General features: G+C 42.9%; 1 protein-coding gene across 1 annotated transcript in view; it reads right to left on the bottom strand.

Moving 5' to 3' along the window:
* ptprz1b (protein tyrosine phosphatase receptor type Z1b) overlaps positions 1-24,931 on the bottom strand; it is a gene marked incomplete at both ends in the record, with an annotated part of 30,391 nt that extends 5,460 nt beyond the window's left edge. The window contains 21 exons of the mRNA XM_083999433.1: positions 78-212; positions 1,040-1,122; positions 1,197-1,293; positions 3,538-3,558; positions 5,387-5,472; positions 6,282-6,373; positions 6,493-6,637; positions 8,944-10,134; positions 11,487-11,705; positions 11,801-11,984; positions 13,012-13,524; positions 13,932-13,984; positions 14,075-14,201; positions 15,345-15,529; positions 17,266-17,416; positions 20,148-20,305; positions 20,856-20,922; positions 21,028-21,123; positions 21,743-21,894; positions 23,659-23,838; positions 24,913-24,931. Of these exons, the coding sequence (XP_083855559.1) occupies positions 78-212; positions 1,040-1,122; positions 1,197-1,293; positions 3,538-3,558; positions 5,387-5,472; positions 6,282-6,373; positions 6,493-6,637; positions 8,944-10,134; positions 11,487-11,705; positions 11,801-11,984; positions 13,012-13,524; positions 13,932-13,984; positions 14,075-14,201; positions 15,345-15,529; positions 17,266-17,416; positions 20,148-20,305; positions 20,856-20,922; positions 21,028-21,123; positions 21,743-21,894; positions 23,659-23,838; positions 24,913-24,931 (3,954 nt within the window). The remainder of the gene's footprint in view (positions 1-77; positions 213-1,039; positions 1,123-1,196; positions 1,294-3,537; positions 3,559-5,386; positions 5,473-6,281; positions 6,374-6,492; positions 6,638-8,943; positions 10,135-11,486; positions 11,706-11,800; positions 11,985-13,011; positions 13,525-13,931; positions 13,985-14,074; positions 14,202-15,344; positions 15,530-17,265; positions 17,417-20,147; positions 20,306-20,855; positions 20,923-21,027; positions 21,124-21,742; positions 21,895-23,658; positions 23,839-24,912) is intronic.
* Between the last annotated feature and the right edge of the window lie 407 nt (positions 24,932-25,338).

Here is a 25,338-nt window from a genome sequence, read left to right as displayed (position 1 = left end):
CAGATCATCACTGACAGAAGACAGACTGTCAGTTGTAGGTGTGGGTGGTATCAGAGTGTCTCGGAGGGCCCTCCTACCCGTCCTTTCTCTTTGAGGTTGGTGATCATGATGATAACTCCCACGTTCTGCTGCCAGATCATCCTCCAGAAGTCCTCCCTGCCCGCTCTCAGAGGGCCCTGAGCAGCGACGTAGGCCCTGGTCCGCTCGTAGCCCTGTGGAGGAAACAGCAGCTGAACCCACCGAACTCTGGACACACTGACATGAGCAGTGTTGGGGAAGCTACTTCGCCGGCGTAGCTTGTAAAACTACACGTAGTTGAGCCTGGCAGTAGTTTGAACAAACCTGGAGAAATGTAGTTTGTAAAACTACGGCTAAAAAAAAGTAGCTTTAGCAACTACTTCTACTAAATAAATCAACATGTGGTGAATATGAAACTAAATATAATAGTCTACAAAACATTCACATGCAGAAATATGCCTCTCTCAACTCAGTTTTATTTTTTTAAAGAAACAAAGCTGACATTTTGGGTCAACATACTGTAGCTTGACCATAGACATGTTGGGTAATAAAGAGAAAATGAAAATCCTACCACAATACCCACTTGTAAATAAGAAATGTAGACCAGTCAACAAAAACTGTAATAAAAAACACAAAGAGGTCGACATATTCTAGATCGCTGTGTCTGGAACAACAGTGTTTAAAACCATGACAGGAACGCCACGGCCAGCCAATCAGAGGCAGCATTGGCTTGGCAGGTCATGACATGATTCATGTCCTTTTTCAAAGAGACTTCTGGAACACAATAATGGTCAAATAAAATGTATGTTATATAGGTCTTTTTGTAGAAAAAATATTTATGTTATTTGCCAAAATTGTAGTTTGTAAATTGACCCAAAAAGTAGTTGAAATACTTGATGCAGCACAAAATATGAAAGTAGTTTAACTACCAGCAAGTTACAGCAAATTAGCAAGTTAAGCTCTGTAGTTCAACTACACTGGACATAAGTGAGCACACACAGTCTGACAAACATGGACTCACGTCAACAAAGTTGGCGTTGATGTAGTCGCCACATCTGCCGTCTCTGTCCAGGCTGTTGGACAGCTTCACTCTGCTGTGGTCGTCTGGGAGACACAAACACAGGTCAGCCTCAGCGCTCTGTTCTACAGTAAGGTGTCAGTGAGCAGCAGACACATACAGGCCAGGATGTTGATGTATCGGTTCTTGCTTTTGTTGTCGGGGTGATTGGAGATGTCGGCCGTGATGCCCATGTCCACTGTGCAAGCCTGGACCTCCTGAAACACAACGCAACACAACACAGCACACAGTACGACATGCTGATTACAGGTACAGAGTCTAATGAGCACAACAAGCAACTTGCAGCCAGTTAAGTGAACGTTTTTCATCTGGATGGGAGTGTTTTACTGCCCAAACTTTCTTTTAGAAGTGAACAGCTGTATATAACATTATAATACATTGGTTAAGCACTAAATGAAGCCTGTTATATGTAAATGAGATTTTCTATGTAAATATATAATGAGAAATGGCATCTTGAGCAGACAACAAAATCACACCCTCTCTGTGTAATTGACCTCCCAGTCTAGTGCATGTGATTCCCTCCACTATGGTTCCTCCTGTTAAACAATCTGCCCTCCACTTCCTATATAAACACAGGCTCCGCCCACAGATGAGATAACACAGTGTGGTTTACAGTGTTTAGGTCAAATGGAGGGCTATTGGGCTAACAGCTGTGTCTGTGTTGCTTCCTGCAGCCTCTCATGTTTACAGGCTCACTTTGCTCAGATGTGCCTCTAGTTGTGTTTTCTTTCTGACTCTAAGGAGCCTGGGCCCAGTTGTTCACAGGTAATCTGATTGGATTTTGGATAATGGATTGGATAGCATCTTGAAAATGGATTGTTCAAAACTAAAAACAGATTCTGAGATCGGATTAGATCATATAATCCAGTCTTGGTTTTAATCTGGATCAAACTCTCAGGTTGTGTTGTTCAAAACTTTTTAGTCGGATCGGGATAACTTTGATCCAAATAATCAGGATTATTCTGATCCCAACAGTTTGGTGGATTTAAGGTGGATTTCAGGAACAAAATGTGATTTAAATTAAATTCAAACAATATTTATAATGTAGTACATATACATATATTGATTTATATTTTGCACCTGATTTTTAAACCATAACAGTGATGAGTCAATAATGTTAACTTTTGATCACTCAACAAACAACTTTTCCCCAAGTACTGGATTGAATACTGGATACTTGAATTTTGAAGTTTGGGTAAATATTCATAATGTATTTGACTAATCTACTGCTTTTTTATTTTTATTTAAATAGCCAGACTAGATGGGATCTGGCTGTTGACATTGACAAGACATTGAAGAAACAACAAAGAGCACAGAAAACAATACATACACCACATTTTCATAAATCCACTCTGAGTGAGCCCATGCTGCTGTTCTACCTGTTGTTGGGAGGCTTGTTATTTTGTTAGATGACTTTGGGACTAGTTAATAGTCATGTCAGCACTCAAGACTCAATCCTCTAATAGTGTAGAGATAGCGGTCATGCAATTGCAACACATATTTTATCTCAGCCAACTGATGAAAACATTTATAGTGAGTTCACACACAAGACATGCACTGTCTCTGGATTGTTGTGCCTGTAGTTGAAATAATACAATCTCATATTTACGCTAAGCAGCTGAACCCAGTATTATGTTCTACAACTCATGTGAAATAGCAACATATGGTGTAACTAGTTGTTTGTTTTGGTCTTGGTCTTTAGCTCAACTGGTCTTAGCCTTGACTTGGTCTGTCTTGGTCTTGGTCTTGCCCTGGTCTTGATACTCTCTGGTCTTGGTAGTGTCTTGGTCTCGGTTTAGGCGGTCTTGACTACAAGTCTACTATCAGCCTTCAGTGTGATACACAGTCACATTTAGAGCACTCATTATCCGGATTTGGTAATCTTGAAAAGTTTAAGAATCCAATTTTGCTTTGAACAACTGGGATAAAAGTAAGACAGATTGTGTGATCCTGGATAGCAAAAAAAAAAAAAAAGATGACAACTTTTGAACAACTGGGCCCTGGAGATGTACTGAGGCTGTTGAAGCGTTTACTTTGGTCTGAACTGCTTGTGGTCCAGTGACATCTAGTGGCAGAGATGATCAGCTACATTATCTCCAAGAAGATGAGTTTTGTATGGAATAAAATAAAAAAACAAGACTTCTGTGACAGAAACATGAATAACAGCACAAGAGACTGATGCTACATGACATTATAATAGATTTTTGGTTTAATTAAATATGTAAAGAGTCAGTTTGAAGGCTCCATGATCCATTTTAGTTTATATTTACTGTAACATCACACCCGGAAAACACACGACTCAGTCAACAAAAGGACGACACAGGGTCAACACAGGGTCAAATATGGACGATTTCATTTCAAACTAAATTCTAAAGTTTCCCAGAAAAAAAAGAAAAGAGCACCCGTGCAGGTGAACAGGGGTGATACTGTAGGTGTCTTACCTCGTAGGATTCTTTGACAATCTAATGGAGGGTGGTGAGGATGCAGAAAGCACGACGATGGTGGTGGAGGTGGTGAGAGGAGGGAGAGGGGACAAATGACAGACGGACACACACACACACACACACACAGACAGACAGACACACAGACAGACAGACAGACAAGGAGTCAGTGCAGGTACAGGTATATGGGGTTCAGATACACACAGAGAGGTGGAGCTGAGTGGGAAACACACCGACTGTCCCACCGGATCCGTGGCCTTATCATTCTACACTGGGAAATATTAAAGCATCATTTTGATTGTGCAAAATAACAAACACTACCCATGATGCTTCGGTGTGTCTTCATTTTTCATTAAGATGAAGAACAAAATACAGAAGAACACACAAGTACATTGGCAAATACAATTAATCCTGTGTGTGTGTTACTCAGGAGGTTCATGCTTGGAAACAGAGGTGCTCCTCTCCAGCAGGCCACCTAGTACATTCACTATCAACTCTGCTCATTGGACATTTCTATTAGGCTTTGAGACTATTTTGTTTCTATTATGATATTTTTGTGCATTGAAAAATTATAATGAAAAAAAAAAGTGTTTCAGTTGTTTTGGTGATATTATATTGTTGTGTTTCATGATTCAGATGTTCTTTTTTATAATCAATAAATACATAGCAATCAAATCATAACTGTCTTTAAAGATGTTAAAAACTGCTCTTTCCAGTCCACCAATCTTTTAATTTTGTATTTAAAGGGGAACTATGCAAGTCTGGCCGCTTTTCCTCTGTTTTGCTAACCCTCCTCCTGGCCATGTGCATTTGTTTACAACGAACTTGGCGGGAAATCAATCAATAGAGCGATATATTAGGTTATATCATATACGATGTTACAACATGTATATTTGTGTAGTTTAATCTGTCATTAACAAGAGATTACAGGTTACGAGGTGCATTTGTGTTGTGGTGCCACAGAGACGAGAGCTGGGACACCGGGTTGGAGGCTCTGATCTGGTTGGTTTTCAGCCAAAAGACACTAGGTGGAAGGCAGAGAGCCTCCATTCTCCCTGGAACAAGTTACAAGTCATTTATTTAACCAGCACAATTAATCCAAAGATGTTTAGTTAAGGAAAAAATGTAGCAGAGTTAAGGTAAAAATCCTGCATAGTGAGTTACAATCTGGTTTATAATCTGTGTTTTTGTACTGTTTTCTTAAGATGCTTGTTACTTCTGTTTTCATGCTCGTTTGGTTTCTGTTAAGCACGTTGAAAGTGTGCTACACAACTCAATTTAGTTTCAAGTGTTTTTTACAACATATTATATTTCCAGTTTCTAGGTGTAAGGGATGCTGCCACTCAGTGGTTCAGGTTTATTAGTCACATACCAGGATACAATGTACAGTAACGTGGTGAAATGAGGGTTGGACTCTGCAGCAGACTCTACACAACTGACATTATTAACATACGCATTGTGATGATGGGAAAATATGGCCCAGGTCTTGTTGCTAACATCTTGTTTAACATCAACACAGGCAGAGATGAAACTTCAGCCTGAAAACCTGTGACAGGTTTTTTTTCTCTCAGTCTGTGCAGAGGTGTGTGTATGTCTGTCTGTAGTGAGAACCACGGTTAGTACCACACACTCCTCTACACTGCTGTGTAACGTGTTGTACATGGGATTTACACATCAACACTGGACTAAATGATGTTCCAGCAGAGCATGGTGTTAATAGAAACATGGAGGAGCATTAAGGGGCTGTGACAGATGAGGTCCTGTCTACTAACTGCTTCTTTTATCCAATTAAAAGCCACTTTACTGAACTCAAACTCTTAGTCTCTCTCATCATGAACGTTCTCTGTACCTCAAACTCCTTGAAGAATGTGTTGGTGGTGTGGAGCTCCATGACGTGCTTCACAAACTGCTTCACTGTCAGCGGCTCGTGGCCGTCTGCAACACAAAGGTACATAACATTCAGGCTGCTGTTTGATATCACTAGGGTCACTTAACCTTCGTCTTGTGTTAGCTTTCTGCTACCATCTCTTGTGTTAGGGTCGGTTTAGACCCCTATCTTAAATCAGCTGTAAAATACACTAAAAACCTTTTTTTTTGTCCAGTATACCCCTTGACTTCAATGTAACCTTCCTCTTGTCAGCTTTCTGCTACCATCTCTGGTGTTAGGGTCGGTTGTGACCAGAGTATATTGTATATATTATGATATATGGTATTTGTACCATGTTGTGCTTTGTTTTTGTCCTTGTCTAATGTTGTTTTAGTGTGAACTGTGGGACTGCAGATGGAAATTAGCTTTAGAGCTAAATCTGGCATATTTAAATATTGAATGTTCATGACTATGCAGAGTCCCGTTACAAATAAACAAAATAAATGAAATGAGTCTTAAATCAGCTGGGGGGGGGGGGGGGGGGGGGCGGCGATGACAACCGTAACGTCTGACGTAGCGGAAATAATGAAAGTAATGGCAAACAAACACTGCATATCTCACAAATCAGGCAGGTTTCCAGGATGCCAAGTAGCCTACTCATTTGAATGTAACAATTGCCGATGAGAGCCGGTGTCAAAAAGGAAAAACGGAAGAAAAAAAAAACAATCGATCACGGACTTCATGATCGATTACCATGGCAACGAACAAAGCTTCGAATTTTTTGGGTCAGTCCTAATTAAAACCCTAAAAACGGGTCAAGAGGAAGGTTAAAGTGTGTGTGTGTGTGTGTGTGGGTGTATGTGTGTGTGTGTGTTACCTGTGGCCAGCAGCAGGGGTGTGGATGGAGCAGATATGACTTTAGGTGATGCTGTGTCATCTGGGTAGAAATTTGCCGCCTGGAAACAGTTTCTGTGACAAACAGATCAGAATCTAAACTAAATACAGAAGTAACACTGATAGATGAAAACAGATATACACATTTGTGTGAGTGTGTGTGTGTGTGTGAGCGCGTGTGTGTGTGAGCGCACCTCCAGTAGATGAGTATGCCCACCAGCACCAACAGACAGAGGATGGTGAGGGTGGAGACGACGGCCAGAGGAACCACTGTCCTCTTCTCCCTCTCCAGTCCTCCCACCAGGCTGACCCGCGACTCATGGCTGCTGTTGCTGCCCTCTGGGAGTGGGAGGAGGGAGACCAGGGTGAGAGGGGTGAGAGGGGTGTGAGAGGAAGAGAGAACAGGGGGACAGACAGAGGAGCACATTTAAAACAGTGGTTAAAAGGCACTTTATACACATTAGAACATAAGAAAATAACTACTCCAAACATTTTAAATACATTTCTGAACACAGCTGTGATTTAGCCTTGCTCCATCTTCCCTAAAATTATCAACACATGTAAAATGATCTATGCATTTGTTTCGTTGACTTATTTGTAGCAATTGTAGCTACATCTGCTAAAAGCAGCATGTCCAGCCTGCAGGGCTTTCATTTCAAAGAACGGCACTAATGGACTAGAAAAACTAGTGTAAAGATTTAAAAGGATTTAAACTGAGCCAGGTGTGTTTTATTTGAAGTGCTGATCCCTAAGAACATAATAACCAAACCATGTAGTTTTTTTTTTTTTTTTTTTTTTATCTCAGGCTTCTCTTTGAACCTGTTGTTTCTAGTAACAGCAGGTCCAACAGGTGGTGGGCCCAGGTGGGCGGGGCTTGATGCTTGAACTGTATTAATATTGGAGCTTGACCTGCTAGACCAGTGGTTCCCAACCTTTTTTTGGCTCATGATCCCATTTTGACATCACTAATTTCTGGCGACCCTGTGATCATGTGCAGTCACGTGATTGCAGCTGTCAATCAAGATGCACCAGCTTAGATATTTTTGCTGCATTTTATTTGAACTCAATTTATATTTGAGAAAGTCAAAGTATAGAATACAGTTGTTTAAGATTTTGTGTGGTGTTTTAAATAATAATTTTAAAAAGAATAATAATTAGTTAAAAAATATATACTTTTTTTCAATTAGACATTTCAGGCGACCCCACGTGGAGTCCCAACCCCAATGTTGAAAAACACTGTGCTAGACACATGGACATCTGCCTCTGTACTATACAAGATGTTTAACAACACTGTGACTTTAACTTGATATGTGAATGTAAATCAGTAATTATTCAGGCCTCTACCTCCTCCTGAGAGAAACACCTGTGTCTTTACTAAATGCTCCACTGAGTGTCAGCAGCTCACTGCTTAGTGCTCACTGTCTGTTGTTTGGTACAAAGGCTAAAGCTGTCACGGTCTGCAAAACCTAAACAATGAGCTCAAGATGCTAAAACGATCGGGTCAAACTAAGACCACCAACTCCAGAGCCTGGCGAGAATTCTGCTGGAAGACCATAAAAACATTTTTTGTGACACAGAAGGGTTTCCAGGGACAGGATAAATGCTGGAGACAATGTGGACAGACAATGGCAGACCACTTCCATATACTCTGGGGCCTGACCCCTTATTTAACCATGTTGGCAAGAACGAGCTGTTGAAGTTCAGTCAATCTTTGGTTTAACAGTAGATGTTTCTTTGCTGCACTGTATTTGGGTAAAAACCCAGTTGGACTTAAGGCCAGGACAACTATCTTAATAAAGCGCTCTTGGCTGCGAGCAAAAAGGTCATTACACGGAAATGGCTGCAGATAAATTTGCCATCAAGGAATGACTGGATCACCAGTATGGAAAAACTGACCTTCTCCCTAAGACTGGTGGACTTCATATTCTTTAATGCAGTGGTTTTCAAAGTGAGAGTGAAGGTCCTGGTACCCCAATGGGTCCTTGAGAGGATTCAAGGGGTCCTTAACTTTTTCTCGAAATTTTACCACTTTTTTCCAGGGTTTTCCAGAAATGTCTCTAAATTTTTCTAATAATTCACACCATTAGCCCTTATTTGAACATACATTGACTAAAAACGTAACATTATTCAGTCTCAAAACAAATCTATTTCTGGTGTTAGTTTCAAAATTTTGTCCAATGGGGGGTCCGTGGTTTAATTTGTTTCAGTTTAGGGATCCTTGATGTAAAAAAGTTTGAGAACCACGCTTTAATGTGTAACTCATTGTCTGTGTGAATTATCACTCCATTTTGCACTAATGTATGGCCTATGTCAACCTTGTCAAACTGTCTGTTCACTTATTCTGTCTACATTTTGTTAATTCTTTGTTTTATTTTTGTTAGTTTTTTATTGTTAAAAAAAGAACTGAAAACTTAAATAAAAAGAATAAAAAGTTCTGTACCGGTTCATCACTACAGGGGACAGCTTTTACATCACACATTGTGTTCATTTTGTCTTTCCCACCAGCAATAACATCCCAGTGATTAGCGACTGTTGTTTAGCCTGTGAGCTCATCATGTGTATGAGGAGGAAATCTGAACTGCCACATCACACGTCATCACAGAGAGGCTGTGTTGAGACAAAGATGGACCATGTGTAACATTTACCTTGTGCTGGCTGGTCCATGTCAGCGTGTGTCGGAGCGAGCGGAGGGATCAGACTCCTCTCAGCGTCAACCAACAGCCTGCCTACACTCTCCTCTCCAGCTTCTCCTCCTACCAGCTCCTCGCTCTCATTTCTTCTACCCCCACCGTCTCCCTCCCAGCTGAGAGTGGCGTTACCCTCGACGACGGGACTGTCAGGACCTGTATTTTGGTCCTCCTCGTCGTGGCCGCCGCTGTCGCCGCTGTTCTCTCCGCTGCTGTCAGACTGTGTGAACTCCGCTTCAGGCTGCACGACGTCTTTCCCTCCAAATAAAACTCCTCTGTTGTCGTCTGTCCTCGCGTCACCTGCGTCTCCGCCCCCCTCCCCAGAAACGCTGCCATCCTCCGTCCAGCCAGATACTGTCAAACTGAACTCGGCGTCAGTCCCACTGCCAGTTTCAGGCTCCACAGTCCCTCTCTGTTCTTCCTTCAGTGTCTCACAGCCTGCTGTGTCTTTAAACTGTCTTTCACTCCCATCTGTTTCTTCATCCACTTTCCCCACTCCCTCATTCACACTCTTTCCTTTTCCTCCTTCCTCATGACTTCGCTCACTTTTTCTCTCACTTCTTGCTACGGTGTTATCTGTTTCAGTGCTCATCTTGTCTGGACTTAATCCACTGCTGTCTGGACTTAATCCACTGTTTTCCTCGGTATCATCCACCTCGAAGCTCACAGTGAAGCTTGAGAGAGTAGAAAGGTCGGCCCAGAGTGTAGAAACCTCATCATCGTCCTGATTCAGCCTGATACTCTCGAGGCCAGAGCCTGAACCACTGCCCTCCAACCCCTTAGAGTCAAAGACAGATGTGACGGAGCTGGGGTCGTGGTCTTTACTTCCAGCGGTCTTGACCTCCTCATCAACGGAGCTTGTTTTTGATGAGCTGGTGACCCTAAACGCAGCACTTGTATGATGTTGAAAAGTGGCAGAAACCTGCGAGTGTTCAGTTTCATGCTCCTCAGAGGATCTTTCATGATGATCAAAGTTCATACTCCTCCTCCTTTCCTCAGAAAAAGCAGGAGAGGGGTTGACCGACGGAGGCGGCGAACTGAATACATCTCCTAGTGGGACAAAGCCCACAGGGTCTGCAGGGTGGACAGCCACTCCACCGGGAGCTTCACTACCGGCTGAGTCCTCAGACATGGACACAGGTGCGTTCTCTGCAATAAGAGTCAAACTGAAAAAAAATCTTCTTCATGACACCAAAGCATTGAAATGCATCCTCATCCTGTAATGTGTTTTGCAGGCCAGGAAAGATCAGAACTGAATTCCCAGATACAATTTGACTGAAGCCGTGGAATTCAGAAGGAAGCAGCAGAGGTGGAGTTTCTCATCCACAATGTGCAGAGAACAAGAGCCAAGAACTACAAGTTATTGTTAATCCAGCATTCTTTAAAGGTATATTTCAACATTTTGGCAAATTGGCCTATTGCCATAATCCCTTTAGTCTTACAAGTAGGTTCATTACCTTTAATTGTCGGTGCAAGCTGTTTTTAGATCGGTGGGGCAGAGACATGAGCTGCACGGTATTTCCATGTTTCCCTCATCAAACTAAATACACAATCCAACAACGGCAAAACGCTCTCATGGACAAGTTGTAACCTGTACATTCACCACGCTATGAGATAATCATGCAGCCGGAACTATTCTAGACACGGCTGCTGGGTGGAGTGATATCAAAAGTGCAAGTAATTCTGAGTATTTGCTTCATATGTCATAATGGTACATCATTATACGTTATTAATTCATAGTGTGGTAAATGTGCAGGTCACAACTTGTCCACCACAGCGTTTTGGAGTTGCTGCATTGTATATTTAGTTTGATGAGGGAAACGTGGAAATGCCGTGCAGCTCACGTCTCTGCCCTGCCGATCTAAAAACAGCTTGCACCGACAATTAAAGGTAATGAACCTACTCCTAAAACTATAGGGATTATAGCAATAGGCGAATTTGCCAAAATGTTGAAATATCCCTTTAAAAACAAGGAAGAGAAACCCACCACCAGAGGGCGACCTTGAGTCACAGACTGGGAATGAGGAAAGATGATGAGTCCCACAAGTAGATGCTCATCGTCGAGCTTGAGTGGATTCGAGTGGTTTCAACAAAACCCAGAGAAATGTGAGCTCATGTGGAGCGGTGAAGTGCTGACAGATCTGAGAGAAGCTGGGAGTCAGTTCAGAGAGCGAGGAAGCTGCTGATAATCACTCCAATCACCATCAAGACCGGCCTTAATCTTTTCAAGACCGTCATCAACACCATCAGCTGCCACCACCACCACCACCAACACCATTATCAACATCATGCCACTACACAGAATGCCACTGTGATCACAGAGGACAGCAGTGATTAGTCGAGCAGTGCCGGGTCATTAGAGGAGAAAGGCAATCATCCAGCTCTCCACCATGTGTGTGCATCATTCTGTGGTTGTGTCGTCCTTCATTCACACAAGTTCAAAGTTTTTTTTAAATATAATTACATCTGAGATATAATAAAAACAGAGTGTGTTGTCCTACCGTTGAACATGGGCTGGGTGGTGTGCATGAGCACCCTGAGCAGAGAGGTGGTGGTTAATGACTTGTAGACGGAGTCGGCCAGGGTGTTGCTGGCCGTCGCCGCCCGTGCTGTGATCCAGAGGGGGGAGGGAGCCGAGGTGACCGTTTCTGGGAGGGGCCTGTTGACAGGGGCGTCGCCCTCTGCAGAGGACACCTGAGAGACTTTGTCTCCTTCGTCACCTGTGGGGACAGAATGAGGCGAACAGTGATGTGACATGTGAGGCAGCGTCACAAATATAATAAGAGGAGAAAAACGTCTCCCTGTCAGATCTGACCTGGCCTCTCGGCGGCAGCAGACCCTGATGCAGCGGAGGTGCTGGTGCTTTCCCCTGGGAAGTTGTTGACTGTGTCTTCGTAGAAAATGTCCGTGACTTGGATTTCTTCCACAGGAGGGGTGTGGAGGTCCGACTGAGGGGAGGGGAGTTCACCTTCACCGGTTTGGTCTGGTGGACTGTGATCCTGACAGGAGGATACAATGAGACAAGGTTGAATTCACACTAGAACCAACAACAATGCAGTACTAGCTATGACTGGCTATATAATGTCTAAATGGCTATATAAATGCAGTCTATTTACCATTTTTGCATTAGGATGAATGGAGGTCAAAATGACCTCTTGGCAGTTCTATGTAAAACCACTCTTTTTTTTCTCTGTCTTTTATGCCAGAATCCCCAAAACGCACAAGACGATGCAGAACACAAGTCATGGGGTTTTTACACAAACAGGGTTACATGCATTTTAAAAGGTGAGAGGTCAAAAAGACCTCACGGTTGTTCTAGTGTTGAAGCGATAGCAACATTTTGGCAAATTCGCCTATAGTCTTAAGAGTAGGTTAATTACCTTTAATTGTCGGTGCAAGCTGTTTTTAGATTGGCGGTGCAGAGACGTGAGCTGCTCAGCTGACGCAACGGAGGCTCACGGTACATTCACTCTATCCTCATCAAACACACAATCCAACAACTCCAAAACACTCTGGTGGACAAGTTGTGACCTGCACATTCACCACGCTATGAGATAATAATGTAACATTACAAGACATGAAGTAAATACTTGGAACTACACGCGTGTTTGAAGTCACTCTGCCAAGCAGCCGTGTCTGGAATGTAGTTCCGGCTGCATTTACCTCAAAAACAACTCCATCTCATAATGTTACATGATTATTTCATAGTGTGGTGAATGTGCAGGTCACAACTTGTCCATGGGAGCGTTTTGGAGTTGTTGGATTGTGTATTTGATGAGTTTGGAAACGAAAGTACCATGCGCCTCCATTGCGTTAGCTGAGCAGCTCACGTCTCTGCCCCTCCGATCTAAAAACAGCTTGCACCGACAATTGAAGGTAATGACCTACTCTTAAGATTATAGGGATTATGGCAATAGGCCAATTTGCCAACATGTTGAACTATCCCTTTAAAATCTACCAGTCTAAACACTGAGTTACATTCACTGTCCCAGGTGTTTGTTGGAACATCAGAGTCAGGTGATGTACCTCTGGCAGCTCCGACAGAGACGCCTCCTCCGTCATGTGTCGGTGGACCGACGGCAGCGTTGTTGTCCGGGCAACCGGGAACAGGAAGCCGGGCTGTTTGGTCACCTCGCTCACCCAGATGGCTCCGTTACCGTCGAAACCCGCATTAGTAAAGGGCCTCTGAGATGGGTCGCTCCTGTCCTCATCGATCCAGTTCTGGTCCATAACCTCCGGTTTAGACCTGTTCTGACCCGCTTTCTTCTTCATGCTCTGGTTGAGTCGGGTTTTCTGCAGAACTGTGGAACCGGCCGGAGTCTTCGGGGTGGGGCGGGTGCTGAACTGCACCGGGAGGTTCTGGTTCGCTTGTGTTTGGTCTCTCGGTTGGTTCTGCTGGCGTGTGGGTTGGTTCTGGTAAACTCTGGTCTGCTCCACTGGGACCTCCTCCACAGGGCTGTGGTCCTCCGGAGACAAATCCTCCACCAGATCCACCTGATTCTGGTTCTCGGGCTTTCCCCATCTGGTTTTGGACCAGACCTGCAGGGAGGGGAACCAGAGTGACTGCTGTGTGGAGCTGTTTCCTGGGAGCTCCTGCTACATACTGTGCATGATTATCCTAAGTATATACATATCATAAGTCACAGCCGTGCTGCAGTTGTCTTGTTTAATCCTTAATTATCTGGAGAGGTGTAAAGTTGTCTCCATTAACACTGTGAGGAGCAGAGTGTGCACTGCTCTGCTGCAGCTTTTTCTCTATGTGCCGTAAGTCTCTGCTGAACGCTTCCTCCTAACCTTTGTTACCACTCTGCAAATACTCAACGCCGAGCCTCTACTGATATAATTACAATCATTTGCATAATAATTAGTCTCACTGATATGAATGAATACAGTTTGAGAATCAGCTCTGCACAATCATTCGAAACCACAGACACAGGCTGTCCTACCTCCCTGTTGACGTCCACATCTTTTGCAACAGCGTCAGGATCCAACTCACTTTCTACAGGAAGCACACACACAGAGACAGACGGTTAATATGGGGCATTTTGTGTTATTCTGTGTGTGTGTATGTTTGTGTGTGTGTGTGTACCAGGGTCCTCTAATGGCATGTCCACTATGATCTGGTCGCTCCATCGTCCTCTGAGGCCGTTGGTGCAGAAAGCCACCACCTGAACCACGTAGCTGCTGTTGGCCATCAGGCTGGAGATGATGGCGCCCTGCGCAGTCACAGGTCGGTTTACATGAGTGAATCCAAGACTTTTTATGTTTGACACACACAGCTCTCAGAGAGAAGTCAGAGAGTGACACAGAAGAGTCATAACTATTCTGTGTATTTTTTTTAATGAACTCAGACACATCAGTCACTGCTGACTGCATAACTAATGTTTTAAAGGTCCAGTGTGTAAAATGGGGGTAAAACCGTGACATCTAGCATTTAGATTCTAGTTTGCAGCGCTCACTCACTCACTCGCTCGCACTCACCCCTCCTGTCGGCAAAGTGACGGTGGCCTCCCAGGACAAAAAAACTTGTTTACCACGACTGAGACGACTGGGAGTATTTCAGTAGGATGGAGCGATGAGGTGAAGATCTAAACCATTTTACCGTATGTCTGCTGGTTCCTCCTCCTTCTTCTTTGTTGGTTTATTTATGAACGGCAAACTCGCAAAACGCTCTCTGGTTGGCTGGATTTTCCATTCGGGCTGCCGTACAAACATGGCACCGCAAGATGGCGACGCTCTCTAAAGCAAGACCCTTGCTACATGTATATATAAAAGAATAATTATAAGGCTACGAAAACCAAATGAATTTAATTTTATAGTGATTATACACTTATACAAATATATTCATGGGTAGTATATTCATATTTTGCCAATAAACCTTGTTAATTATTACACGCTGGACCTTTAAGACAATAAAAATGTATTATAAATGTCAGCCTTCATGCTTTTCACTGAGTGATTAGAGTTCTTTACATACAGTATTAAACTCTTGATGAAATCTTAATGATCAAAATGGTGGAATATTTACTGTGAAAAAATGAATATGTATAGGCTAATCTAATTTATAATCTATAAAGCAAATTAAGTCATTCACCGTCCTTCATTTGTGCTGTGTGATCTGAATATTGATGAAGGTTTGTGGACATACACAGAAACTACATGTCACATTAAGGGATGCAGTGACCCGTTAAGAGGCCAAGATTGACCGTCACTAACAATCAATTAATCACTTTGATCAATCCAGTTCCTGTCCTGTGTAAGTCATGAGCCTGTGTGGATAACGGTGCAAAAATAATTGCATGGAGATGCATTCTTTGGTGAGTGTCTGCCAGGTGCTGCCTTTGTTTGGTCTGTCCTACCACATCCTGGTCTCCATCGGTCCGGTACTCCTGCTTGCTCTGGTCCCGGCCCTGCAGCCTCTGGTAGGTGACGGTGTACCAGTCTATGGTGGTGTCGTAGACCACGCGGGGACGCTCCCACATCACCACTATGGTGGTGTCGTTCTGGGCATCGGCCTGAACGTTCTCCGGCTCTGAGCTGCAGACTGGAGACAGCACAGGGGGAGAAAGAGAGAGAGGGAGGGAGATACTTATGTTATTTTATGTTAAATTATTAGTTTGTGTGGATTCGATGGAAGAAAATGAGAGAAAAAGATCTCTGGGTTCAGTGCTGCTCAAGGTGATGTGATGTTAATCAACTGCACTGGAAATGGATGAAAACAGGAATACATTTTAAAAAGGCCAAGACGGGAAGTGAGTGGGAGGTGTGTGTGTGTGTGCGTGTGTGTCTCTATGGGATCATGAATCTGTTACAGGCAAAAAGACCCTTCTCTGAATTTCTGAATACTTTATTTCAATTTCAAAAAGAGCAGCAAAATAAATTGCCTGTGCGGAGAGAGGCAGGGCCACTGAACTACAAAGTGGAGCTCCCTGGCAACCCAAAAGACCCGCTTTACTGGAGGGGCGACTTTATGAAGATGGAGAGCATCGTGAACTACATCTTTTGATGATCATGCTGCAGGGTGAGCAGAAGAAGGGCAATATTTTCAGTCATTGGGAAAAAAATATGATTAATAATATAATTTAAATTGATCTCTGAGGGGGGTTGAATTCTCTCCACCGAGCTGCCCAAATTTGGGGGGAAATTAAACAGGTACAGAGACTCAGAGCTCTGGGCCGAGCTCAGTAAACTACCAGGGAAGAATTCTTTCATATCATGTCACATTGTTATATGAATCATTCCTCTTATCAAAACAGGCTGAAAGGAAAGACATTACAGCTTAGGTCAGGAGAGGAACAGCAGAGGCTCTGACAGCTCGGTCAGCTGCAGGTAAACTGGCTGAAATGAGTGAGCGCCGTCTTTTTAAAAAAAATGTATTTACTGTAAGTTGGAGAGCCGCATTCTTATTGGCTTGCGAGTCGCAGGTTGGCCACCCGTGGCTTAGGTCATAAACACCTTTAATTTGTTAAATAAAATTAAATAATGTTTCCCGTTTGCAGTATTCATTTACTGGGCTCATTTTTCTATTGGTTTAATCTACTGTATGAAAGGACCAAGGTGGCATTTTAGCAGTCCCAAATGTTCCTCTTCTCCTGTGTTTTAAGTGTTGGTCCATAAGAAAATATATTTGTGATTTGAAGAGCCTTACTTAGTTTAGTCTAGTTTTTCTAACCCTAACCCTTTTTTTGTGATGAATTTCTATATTTTTATACATAACCTCCTCAACCTATTTTTATTGTATTGTATTCTTTCCTGTGCCATTGCACTGTTCTGGAGCCACTGAAATAGAATTCCGTTCTGTTTATCCACAAGTTTCCAAACGTCATCTATGGTCAAAACTGGAAGCCGGTTTTGTATTTCCGGTAGAATTGTACGTTTACGTTTCCATGGTTTTCAGTCATTGTCATATCTAGATCTATTAACGCTGGCTTTTAACACGGATGTCAACTTGTGTGATGTCCATTGTTTAAAGCTGGTGTGATGATCCATGCGTTTTACAGATTTTCATTGGAAAAGAAAAAAAAAAAAAAAAATCCATGCATTTACTGCGACTACCGAAACCATGGAAACGTACTGTAAACATAAAATTCCACCGGAAGAGCAAAACCGGCAAAACCGGCTTATGTTTTTGACGTTCGGAAAAAGGTGGATTATAGTGAACAAATCCTGAATGACAGTAAAGTCCAAGTCCAAGTCTAACCCCTCTCATTGTGCAAAGCACAAAGCACAAAGAAACTTGTGAAAGTGTGTGTGTGTGTGTGTGTGTGTGTGATGACATACTTGGTGTTAGCACATCCTCCACTCCGGTGTATGAGGCAAACACTTGACCCATGAACTGCTGCTGCTGCTCCCTGAAGTTGTTCTGGAGGTAATCAGTCAGCATCACGTATCCAGCCTGCTCCATGGTCATCACCTCACAGAACATCTCCAACTGGGCACAGACACACACAGACACACAGAGGGTGAACACACAGAGGCAGAGAGCCATGTGCCTCTTGCTTTTTCCTGTTTCCATACAAGTTGCCAAAATAAACTAGAAACTGAAACATTTATTTGTGTATGTGTGTGTGTGTGTGTGTGTGTGTTTAAGAGGCTTGTTTTGGTGCCAGGCAGAGGCAGAGGCACAGAACTGCTCTATTTTTGGTTGGCTACGATGTGCACGTGCCTTACCACCCCTGCTTCAGTCTTACAAACACACACACACTCACACGCACAAAGAATACACACAATCACTGGCATGGCCTTACCCACTCTCTATTATTCAGCTACATAATTGATGGTTATTACACAGATGATTTCATCCTCAGACAGAGAGAGAATCATCCTTAAATGGAATCAGTGGTGCTGCAGTGTCACTTTGTGTTGCCGCTGTATGACAGATTATAACAATACAAAAAACCCCACTCTGTAAATTCACATTCGACTAAGCCTGTCACATCGCATCAGCTCGGTGTGACATTTTGGTCTTAGTGTTGTCAACAGATGTTAAAAGATGGCTGACCTGAAACCAGCTGCAAACTACAGTACAGCCACTGACAGCACTGAAGAGAAGTCATTTCTTGTCTTTGAACTAATCACTACAGCCAACGTCCACTGATATTTTTATGACTTTTACATGAGCCAGTGCAAAAAAAAACATATGCCCATGTCTTTCTGTGTTATACCAAAGCTCTACACCAGTGTGACTGCAAGTGCCTGACATTAAAAATTGAGAATTTGCATCATAAAGCTTGCAGGCTCTCATCACACACAATGCTGCATCCATTTAGCCATAGTAGCAGCTGTCAGTGATTTCAAAAGAAGCTTTTACTGTACATGACTGAGTGAAAACCAGCAACACTCAAGCCAAGTCTTTTCTCTCTTTATTCCAACTCTGCGGGCAAGAAAAAACATTATTCTAGATGTTGAGATTCAGAAATGAAAATGCGTTGGTGGTTAGTGACAGTGGACACTCAACAACCTCCTCAGCTGGAAAATGGAGCCACTATCTGCAGGACCTCAGAGAGCCACTTGAAGCTGGTTCTTAAGCTGAAAACTGTTGAAGAGAAAAGTAGCCTCCGTGTGTTACATAACCTACAAACTTCTGTGGTCATCTGAAAGATTTATAATCTCTCTGAGGTCTTCTCTGGTTATATGCACTTATATAATATATTAATAAAATAGAATGCTTTTATTAAAAAACAAGTTGAGCAACAATGAATCTCAATAATATTGAGATTCACTGAGAAGTGAGAATAAATAAATGCATGTCTGTGCCTTATGAAATTCCATTTAGAGATCTGAATGCAAATTCATAATGCATGCATTCATCCCAAAATGATTGCTGGGACTGACTATTGGAGTAATGGATGTGTTGGAAGGACTGAGAGCTCATGAACAATTTTCAAAAATAATGGATATGATCAAATCTAGCAGGAAACTCACTGTTAGCTCTGAGCCTGTTTGACCTAATGACACACCAGGCAGCTGATAAATGATGCCAGCACTGAAGTGACAATAACTGCAGTTTCTTGATTGACAACTAGAGTGTGGCACCAACAGTAAGTCAGTCCCCATAGACTCCCATGTTAAAGGGGTATTTCAACATTTTGGCAAATTCGCCCATTGCCATAATCCCTATAGTCATAGCAGTCGGTGCAAGATGTTTTAGATCAGCGGGGCAGAGATGCAAGCTGCACAGTATTTCAACATACCATTATTATTTCATAGCGTGGTGAATGTGCAGGTCACAACTTGTCCACCAGAGTGTTTTGGAGTTGTTGGATTGTGTATTTAGTTTGATGAGGGAAATGTGGAAATACCGCGCGGCTCGTGTCTCTGCTCCGCCGATCTAAAAACAGCTTGCACCGACAATTAAATGAACCTACACCTAAGACTATAGGCAGGGATTATAGCAATATTGATTGAAATATCCCTTTAAAGAGTCCAACTTCACAGCAGAAACATGTTTACAGCCTGCCAAAAAAAAACTTTTGGTCTACAGCTAATTTCCTCCTCCACTGACAGGTCCTGAATGTTTATACAACTCACCTATTTTACTGAAGTTATTAAAGGGATAGTTCAACATTTTGCCAAATTGGCCCATTGCCATAATCGCTATAGTCATAGCAGTAGGTTTGTTACCTTCAGTGTAAGCTATTTTTAGAACCGCTGAGCGCAGCCGCAAGCTGCTCAGAGCTACGCTACAGAGGCTAATGGGATTTCTTGGTTTCCCTCATCAAACTCATCAAATACACAATCCAACAACTCCAAAACGCTCTGGTGGACAAGTTGTGACCTGCACATTCACCACACTATGAGATAATAACAGAACTGCACTCACTATACCTGGCTTGTTAGCTTAGTCTGTTCACTAGATAATTCGCCAAAGAAAGAATTCACCTTGGGTTAGCCTTTGAGCATGATACAGCTGTACTAACTATGCTAATTGGAACGTATGCTTTCCACACCCAGCCCATCTCTCTGACTATTGTTGGATTAGCTGGAAGTTAGAGGCTGGGTCAGACACTGTCAAGGTGGCAACAATGGAGCAGCTCCCTGACGGCATGGAGGCTACATCCATCTTTACATTATACGGTGTGTGTGTGTGTGTGTGTGTGTGTGTGTGTGTGTGTGTGTGTGTGTGTGTGTGTGTGTATGTATGTGTGAAGAACCCTACTCACCTGTGTTTCAGATATGGGCACTGGTTGTTTGAAGACAACCCATTCCACTGTTTCCGAGCAGGGAGGGGCTGTCAGGGAGCCGTTGTAGATGTAATATTTGTCTGTGTTATTAGGCAGCAGGGAGCGCAGGGTGAAGGCCTCCAGTGAACCGCTCTTGCCTGGTAAAAACAAACAAAGAAAGCCATCTCAGCAATACACGATCACAATAAATAACAAATCTGAACAAGCACCTTGAAACAAGATGATGAGAGATTTCTAACATTTGTGTAACTGTCAATTTGCTACAACAACAACACAGCTTTGATTCAGAGCTTTCTTGGGAAATTTAATTCAATTTATTTTAGCCTCAAGGATGTTTAGCTCTGAGTTGTGTTATAATTCTTCCACAATGACATGAGAGGTAAAAAGGTAAACAGAATCTAAAGCCTGCAAGACTGGATGGGTGGAGCTTAGAGCATGGCTGACTGCTTTGTTGTGACATCACAAAGTTACAGAAGTCCTGACAGCTGGTTTTAAAGCTCAGTTTCTGAATACAGGCTGTGTGCATTTCTCTGTGGACTGAGGCTTTGATGCTTTCACTGTATTAATTTAGAACTTAGATCTGATTTATAATCACACATTCACACAGGAAATACATTTATTCAATCTTTATTATGGGATGCTGCAGCTATGCCTTAATTGTTACAGTATGACACAGACGTGACCTACCAAACCTGCTGACGGTGTTGACAGCATCTACGACAGGGCTGAAGTTTTCGTTCTCATCCAGACTGATCTGAGGACAAGAACATGGGACTCAAACAGGTGCCAGTCATGTGACTTTCAGAAGATTTGAGGAGAAGCAGATTCATGTCTGACACTGGACCACAAACCGACTGACCTCAAAGAGCACAGACAGGGCGGCCACCCTCCCTCCCTCTCTGATGGCAGCATCCAGACTCTGGAAATCATCTGGATCGTAACTGTAGATCTGCATCTGATGGAGCAGGAAACAGGCAGGTTAGCTGGACTGCTGCATAGTCTGTAGTGGTATTTATTCAGTTTCTATCATGCTTCTGTGGTATTTAATCATATCCTTCTCTTTTTCATTTATGTCCTACATTTAGATCATGTTTCATTGGCCTTATTGCAGTGGTTCCCAACCTTTTTTGGCTCGTGACCCCATCTTGACATCACAAATTTTGGGGGAAGATGCAACAGCTTAGATTGTATGTTGCATTTTATTTGAACTCGATTTATATTCGAGAAAAGGTGAAAGTATAGATACAGTTGTTTAAGATTGTCTGTGGTGTTTTTAATCATAAAAGAATAATAATTAGTTAAAAATAATTTTTTATCAGTCTTTTTTTTAATATATCAATTACTAGACATTTCAGGTGACCCCATTTGAATTCCAGGCGACCCCACGTGGGGTCCCGACCCCAAGGTTGAAAAACACTGCCTTATTGTGTTTGTTGTGTGTCTTGTATTGTGTTTATATTGTCTGTTGTCTCTGTGCTGGTTGACAGCTGTTCAGTAAAACTTACCTAAACTTACCTAACCTTAAGCTAGACACATGTATGAACAGCATGCAGAGACACAGGCTCCCTCTTTACCTCCAGAGGATATTTCATCCCATTCAGGCTGTGTTCGGACCCGTCTGACGTGGCGTTGCACCGCCCCCAGTGGAAGATGATTCTACTGACACGAAACCTGGAGCTCAGTCCTCCTCCACTCACAAAGAACTCCCCCTCCACATCGATGGCCACTAAAACACATGATTACAGATTATAAGATCATCATGTTACAGATTCATTTATAAAATGTTTAATTTAATCGCAGGAGGTAAACGCAGCTGTGGTCGAGGTTGACTCACTGGAGCAGGAGCGAGCGGAGACCATTACGTCTAACAGCTGAAGCTGTAGAGATACAGTAGTTTAACTGTACTAGAGGCTGTTTTCAGTGAAACCCAGAACAGAGAGCAGCCAGTTAGACTGACAGGTCAACTGCAAGTACATCCTAATCATTAAAAGTTAAAACTGATTGTCAGAAACGAATGGACTGCATTCACATAGTTTTCTGGTGTCTGAGTTATTCACTTAAAATTGTTATTGGCTGCTTTGCTGGAAAATATGGATGCACATCTCTCACTAAACATCATGTGTTCACCCACAGTAAATAATAAATATTATATTTTCTAATCTAAAATATGTGACAAAGCTAAAACCAAGACAGGTGTGACTGTGGTAAATGCCTGTGTAGGCCACAATTTCAAGTAAAAAGATGACTGTGAATCATTAAGGAGCTGGGTGGACTGCAGGTGAGGAAATAATACAGAACAAAAGTGAGGTAACAAAAATACGCAGTGTTTCCATCAGTGAGAGGCTCATAATGGAGACCTGATTAAACTAATAAGTTTATTACTTTTAATTCCCATGGTACAGTATCTCAGAGGAGTGAAATAATTACCATAACAATGCCTCCACACCCTCCTACTGTAGCTGTGTGGACATTACTGAGGCTTTTTAAGAGAGTTTGTTTGACAACAAAATGCAAACAGGGATAATGGTTGAACACATGTTATCATGGTGTTGACTGTAGGACGCTCTGAGCAGTCAGACAGAGATGGAGCCGCCATATTTCTCTCATAATAACATGGCAGCTACGCAGCATCTGTTAAAATATGCAATTTCCTCTGTGGCCTCAAGAGAGAAAAAGGAGATCAATTTTAAGACCATTAACATATAGAGGACACACACATACACACAAGCACAGACACGCACACGCATAGACGAGGCAATATTGAAAAGATGGTGCAGATTGCTCAGACAGCTTTCATTTGTTTCATTCACTCTGCCTTTCTTCTTTTCACTTTCCCCTCATATCATCCTTATCTCTCTATGCCTGCTCCCCCCCTCACTATATATATCTATATCTATCTATATATATATATAAATGTATATGTGTGTGTGTGTGTGTGAACATTTAATCCTCTCTTTTTTGCTGCCTCTTTTCTGTTGCTTAGTTTCTGCCTCATCACATTAATCTTCCTTCTTTCCTCACACGATCTCTCAGAGCTCTCCTCCCTCTGGTTGCTTCTCTCTGAATTACTCTTTCTCTCCGTCTCCCGTTCTTTCATCCTCTGACTCTTCCTCCTTTAAATCCTCACTGCCCGTCTCCTTCTTCATTAACCTCCAGGTTGTGATATTTTCCCTGCATCTGAAAAAGTTAAGCTTCTTTTCCCCCGTCCAGGGATTAGGATGTTGTGTTTTACAGCACTACAATAATGTCTCAATCATGTCCATAGGCTCAGCTACATCCATCCTTTCCCTGCTTCAATAAGCTCTTGTCTGGCTTTGAAAAGATGAAGAAAAACACTACATGTTGCTTGTCTTTCAATTCTTCTATGGTTTTTTGCAGGATGGCGTTGCTAACATATTAACCTAGATTCAACCCATAATTCAGATGAACTGTTAAGACTTCCCTCTCCAAATGTCTAATATCAACCGCTGCAGGAGAAACATTAACATACCGGTCTTCCCATTGTTGTGGATGGTGCTGGACTCGGCTGTCAGCTGGTCCCAGCCCTCTAGCTGCAGGTTTTGGTACTGCAGCCGAACCTGGGTGAAGGTTTCGTCGATGTCCACAGGAGACTGCCTGGCACTGTTACAGGACTGGTACTTCTTCCCCCAGGAGCGCTGGTTCAGGGCACCTGAGAGTGACAGGAGGAGACAGTTAATACATCAACACACCACAGCCTGAGTGACTGAGACACAACAACAACCTGCAAGTAAATATCACATTATAGATTTATTGTCAGTGACATTGCTCTTTGTGATTCATTAGTCCAAACTCATATGGAGGTGAAAAAGGAGCTGATCATCAGTCTTACTGACAGGGGTTACCTGTGTTTATACTCACTAACATTACTGCCTTCTGGCATAATGTTGATTGACATGTGTTTCTGTAAGGCCGGGTTCAGACTACATTTCACAATGCTCACCACGTCAGATTAAATGATCATAAATTCTTGCCGTGTCTTGGTTGGGAAACTGGCGACACCACAAGTATGATCCCGACCAATCATCCATCACAACCCTGAGCCAGTTCATAGGCCATCGGGAGGCGTCACAACAAACTGTCGATCATGGTTACCATAGCGCTGTGTGTGATGCTAGTCGTCTTTAGCTCAGACACGAAAAAGAAAAGGAGGAAAAAATTATGGTGGAGCCGTTCCTGGTCTGACTGTCTGATCTTCACAAAGGACATGAGGTATGTTAACCAATGTGTTCACCTCAAAACCATTAATTTAGATTGAGCACATTATGTTCAGTGTAAACAATGCGTCAGTGCACTTGTCACAGAGTGAAGGTAGCCTCTGTATTTGTTGTAATGTAACCTCTGTATTGTATCTAAAACCTCTGTAATTGTATTTTTGATGTGTTCCAGTCAAGTAGGCGGTGCACAGCCTATTTGACTGGACCGCCCATTAATGTAACTGTGTCTGTCTCAACAGGAACAGAGATCTGTAGTCAGGCCCTGAGGGAGGCCTGCACTGAGTAGCATATTGGAATCAGCTGGGTTGATTGTTAAATGGTGGGGCGGGGCTTCCACAGCTTATATAAGGCCCCAGTTCACAAGGAGCTCTCTCTTGCCATGAGGGTGATGACCAGCCAGCTCTCCCCCTTTAAGTTTTTGTGTTTTTCTTTTCAGCCACTTTCCCCTTAGTTTGTACTTTGTTTTGCTCAGGCCTGGCAGCAATTAAAATTTACTTTGTTTTGCACACCTGCCTCCTGCCTCTTCATGTCATCTGAAGGAGAGTTTACCTGACTTTCTCTTGAGCTACACTCCCACATGGTAACAAATGGTGGCAGTGGTGGGATGTGTGAAGTCTCCAGTGAGAAGTAGTCAGTAAAGCACCTGAGATGTCTGTACGAGGACGAGGGCGTGGCCGAGTTACCCGGAAAAACCCACTGGCAAAGTGGGGTGAGGAGCAAGTGGAGGAGAAGGCCATTGAGTCGGGAGAAGCGGAGGACATGGAACCGGGGCTGGCTGCTGGAGCCCAGGCATTGGAGGACCGGCAACAGGAGCAGGAGCCAGAGATTGAATATCCAGCAGTAAAGCAAAAGCTAAGTACTCCGCAGCCTTCACATGAGAGTATTGGTGTGGGACAACAATTCATGAATGAAATAAGAGAGTTCATGTACAGACA

This window comes from Trachurus trachurus, assembly GCF_905171665.1.
Source record: "Trachurus trachurus genome assembly, chromosome: 23".
Taxonomy (NCBI): domain Eukaryota; kingdom Metazoa; phylum Chordata; class Actinopteri; order Carangiformes; family Carangidae; genus Trachurus; species Trachurus trachurus.
The sequence above is the reverse complement of the archived record's forward strand: the minus strand, read 5'-3'. Positions and strand labels throughout refer to the sequence as shown.